A 4981-nucleotide genomic window follows, 5' to 3' on the forward strand; every position below is an offset into this window, starting at 1 on the left:
TGGGAACCCTTGTGGTATAGACTATCCAATTAGATGACGCATAAATTGTACTTACTAGTTAGTTAGATTCATTTGCTTTTAGAGTAGCAGAAACCAAATTCATTAGTTATGATTAGTTGATTGAATGTGACACAATTGTCGGATTGCCGGACCTATTAAAAATATCGTTCGTGTTCAAGTTGGATAATTCTCCATGTGGTAGCTTAACTTAACGAATCAATGTTATGATGACATGTTAAAGGGCTAAATGGTAACTGTACTATAACATGAAAGAAAGGTCTTGCATTAGGTGGTTAAATCCTAACTGTACAATAACATGAAAGGAAAGCATGCATGGGTTGTAATTACTTCACTAAATACACTCACAAGCTACACATCGTTACAATCTAATAAAGCAGTTTAAGATCAGTGGGAGGAATCTACGGCCATCCATTTTTGTAACATTAACTCCCTATAAAACTTGTCAATAAATTCCTGTGCTGCTTTGTCCACATGATAATCCTCCTCCTCCTCCTCCTCCTCATCAATATTCAACGGGAACAACGGCTCCCACTCCGTTATCCTCACCCGCCTCACCATCGGCAGTGGTTCCACCACATCACCGCCGCGAAAGCTCACTTTCCTACCGGTGTTAACCGTCGCCAATACATTCTCACACATCATCGGCACGTAAACGCTCCTCCGCGAACGCTGCCTAACGTAACGGCCCTTATTGTGCCCGCTGTCGTGGCAGGGAGGAGTGTAGGACGATCTGTACGGTGGGATGCTGCTTTTGCAGCTGAACTCGTACTCGAGGGGGTACACGAAGGACACGTGCACGTCATGTGACTTGCAGCTGAGCGCCGTGTGGTGGCGAACCATGAAATCATTGAAGGACTTGCCTAAGATCTTCCCATGCTCCTTCATCATCATCAGCTTCTTTTTGGACACGCCCTTTTGTAATGCGAACAAAATCAGACGTACCATGTTGCTCAGTTTCTTGGCTATGATTGGTGTAGCAGGAGGCTCCATTTTCTTGGGCTAGGAGATTAATAGAACTCAGAGGCTAGAAAAAACTTAGAGACAGAGATGGGTTCTATGAGTGAGAGAAGAAATGATGAAGGTAGGAATATATTTAAAGAGCCAGACAGGGTAGAATTAATGGGGCCATAAATTTCTAAATTTTATTTGTTCTACTAATCTTTTTTCTTTTTGTGACTAAAGTCTAAAGACTGTATTTTTATACTTAATGTTGATAAGTGTAACATACTATGCGTAATGATTGCTTTTTGTTTTGCGCTGCTCTTTCTCTTTTTTCTTTTTTGTTAATGGGTTTTTTATGCTTTGTTAATTTGCATACGTTGTCCCTACAAACTAGTGCGTTTCAACTTTTAATTAAGTTTTAATGCCCTCAAAATAACTGACATCCATCTGATTGCCCCCATTGATTTCAATCTTGTATGCCCTCTAGATCTACCTTAGCCGGTCATGTCAAAGTTTTGCTTTAAGCTACGGTTACAATTTTTTTTATGATCTACTTTCAATTAATCTAAATTACGAGAGAAAGATTCAAATTTGGGAGTCAAGTGGGGAGCAAATTTGTTCTAATCAACTTGATTAAGCTCATGTCTGTACAGTTACAATATTATATTAGAAGGAAGTGAAGTAAGTCAATAAACCGAAAAAAAAAGAGGGAAAAAAGATAGTTCTATTAATAATGGACTAATTATAGTGGGGGGATAAAGGAGTACAAAGTGAAAAATGAATGGCAAAACTTTAGTTGGGTGTAAGCCTACCCTTTAGCCCTACATTATCCCGTTCTTTGAAATATAAAATCCAAAATGTTGAGGCAAATCAAAATACTTTGGACTATTTTATTCAAGTGTTGGATTTGATCATGATGAAATCTAGCAAGTAGGATCCAATGTTTTTTACTTGTTTAATCACCGGTGGACCTAAAGTCGAACAAGTTTGGAATTTTATTCATCTTTGACGGGTTGAGAAGGCAAAGTGGCAAACAAAATTTTTGGAAGTTTTTGGTGGTTACACAATTTATTCATCTTTATAACAAGGGGCCATCTTTGTTTTGAATAACCCTAATTGTGTTAGGTTGGCAATGGCAGTCGAATTACTAGTTATGTATCAAACTCCATCAGAAAATAACTTAGATGCCGACTGGTCAGCAGCTGAAACAAAGAAAGAAGAACGTCATCCAAATGAGTTACAAATTGGGAAGTTCAAAGATGATCCAAACTTCTGTTTATGATTAATATTTGATTTTGAAGAATCGTATTCTTTTAGGTTTTTGCTCTTATTTTATATATATTCAAGCATTTGAGTGATGACAACAAAAGATTCGACCTTATTGTTTTTGAATGGAAGAGAAAATACAAAAGGGTTGCCTATTCAAATGATGGGACAAAGCTGTTATAAAACTAGAGGGAGAAAATGTAGAGAGAAGTGATATGCTAAAGATAAAGCTTCACCATGTTTATTCCTTACTAAATCTTTGGTAGAACCACCTATTTATAGGCTTACAAGATAGGAGATTGAATACCATCATTTACAATATACCTATAGGTTACAAGCATTAATTACAAATACTTAGTGCATAGGTTACATAAAATCCAACGGTGGAATATTAAGAGGTATGGTGGTCATCCACCAACTCATGCATTTACAACACTCCCCCTTGGATGTCCACCATACAATGACATTGTTTCCTCATTAAAAACCTTGCTTGGAAAACCCAGTGGGACAAAACCAAAGCGAAGGGAAAAAGAGTGAAACTTTCTTCTGAATCATTGATATGGTGATGGATGAGCTTATATTGCCTCGTTAAAACCTTGCTAGGAAAAACCCAGTGGGACAAAAACCTAGTCGAAGGGAAAAAGAGTACAACGCGCATCTGCCTTGAATGTAGTAGAATTGGGATGCTCCCCCTGATTGATATCTCCCCCTGATTAATATCTCTCCTTCTCTGATTTGAGCAATACAAGAAACATTGTTTTCATACATGATCATCTATCACACTATTCAACCTGCTTTTCACTTTTCAAATGATTGAAATCTTTAGGAGTATCAACAACTAATTTAGTAGTTAGAATATGTTACAACAATATCAAATTTGAATTCAAAATACTCAAACTCTTAGTGTTAACTCTTAATTAAGAATATTGTGGTACTTTATATCCTTCAAGAGGTTGCTTCATCCGATATATCTCAAATATTTCATGAGCTTTGAGGATTTCCATGTACCATATAGTCTTAATAAATATGCATTTAACACATACTATAAGTTTTGCGTTAAAGTAACAACCGCACTTATAGAAATGTGGATGCATTTACGATGAGATTGGAGACTAAAACCACATGTCTCTCCCAGGAAACCTTATGTCATATTAGTGATCTTATTTCACTTCACAAACACCAATTTGTAACCTTCATACTGAACATTTGTAATTTGGTGTTTGAGTTATAGGTTCAATATCCAACTCTTCTTATTTAGTGATAAATGAAATTGCCTATTTCCATTTTTGGCCAATCACTTAACTTGTCGACATTCATGAAACGTGATTTAATATAATCATAGCCCTTGATGATTGTAGTAGCTACTAATAAACTAAATGTATCATCAATTTGTGATCCCACAATTCTTATGTGCATGCACATGCATAATTTATAATCATCTCATTGCTTTGGGGTACCAATGCCTCTTCAGGGGCTTATGTTGTCACTTATGGGACAAACATCTCTTTTACAATGAATTATTTAGAATATGTGGATCATAACCTCCTATAGAGCGTTATTTTTTATAGGGCTTGAATTTTTCAAATAATCTCCATTTCTGAGGAGTTAAGTCTTTAGAACCTATATTCCTGACATGCTTCAGGCATGCATTATATATATAGTCACCATGTTAATGGATTGTGATACGAGAATATCAATCCATGTTAGCATATGTACAACTTATACATGCATTATCTTGATGAGACAAAAGCGGATTGATTCAACATTATTTCACGACGTTCTTTAGGAATTGTCATTTCTCCCCCTAACGGCGGGAAAATTGTCTCAAAATGTAGGAAAATAAACTCACAGTCGTTATCAAATATGTGACCATTTTAGTAGGCACATTCAGTAAAATTGGAGAAGTGATCCATAATTAGATGTTGTATAGGCTCACAAATATCCCCTTGAATTATTTCAGGAAAGATGGCTCAAAGTCAATTTTTGACTGAGATGATCTTATGACAGCTTTTATTTGTGAGCGTTCTTTGTAATGATATTGTTGGACAAGACAATAATTCGAGTCTTTAAACGATGTCCTTACAAATTTATAAAAATCTTATGCATCATTGTGGGACATGGATTGCCAAGATAGTCATGTCACAACATAAAAGTTATTCGGTCAATGAACTTCTAGTTCATGACATCATAATCTTCAACTATAATAGTTGTGTAATATTGGAGCCTCAAGAACTTTTGGTTCATAACATCATAAACTCCCTACCCACAAAAGAAAGTAGGAAGTTTCTCCAATAGACGCCTCTGGCTATCAATCTTGGGGCGGTAATACAAAATATTACCATTGTAAAACGAGATTAATTAATAACCTAACATAAATAAAATAAAATATAATAAAATATAATATAATAAAATAAGTAAAGTGGTATAAACAAGGAATAAAATAAATCAATTAAAGATTATGAAATTCCAAGATAATTCAATATTAATGTGGATTCAATATGTAGATAAAACTACAAGTTTAAGAATTGGATTTTCAACCAATTCAGGTTCATATAGGCACAAATAAGTAATGAACTTCAAGTTCATATATAGTATTAAGATCCATGAAAAACTATGAACTTCAGGTTCATATCAATATATATTCGAAACTTCAGGTACGAATACGTAGATCTAAATAAATTGAATTAATAGTTGTGCTTTGAACTTCATACTCAAATCGATGTATATGCACTCGAAACTTCTGGTTCAAGTT

General features: G+C 35.1%; 1 protein-coding gene across 1 annotated transcript; it reads right to left on the minus strand.

The window, feature by feature from the left end:
• Positions 261 to 1511, minus strand: LOC18790250. Its single transcript, XM_007225046.2, has one exon. The coding sequence runs from the start codon at positions 1009 to 1011 to the stop codon at positions 406 to 408; it is 606 nt and encodes a 201-aa protein (XP_007225108.1). The 5' UTR covers positions 1012 to 1511; the 3' UTR covers positions 261 to 405.

This window comes from Prunus persica, chromosome G1 (assembly GCF_000346465.2).
Source record: "Prunus persica cultivar Lovell chromosome G1, Prunus_persica_NCBIv2, whole genome shotgun sequence".
Lineage (NCBI taxonomy): Eukaryota > Viridiplantae > Streptophyta > Magnoliopsida > Rosales > Rosaceae > Prunus > Prunus persica.

Bases quoted from the DNA above. Each gene is read 5' to 3' on its own strand.
- LOC18790250 (XM_007225046.2), bottom strand. From the start codon at position 1,011: ATGGAGCCTCCTGCTACACCAATCATAGCCAAGAAACTGAGCAACATG.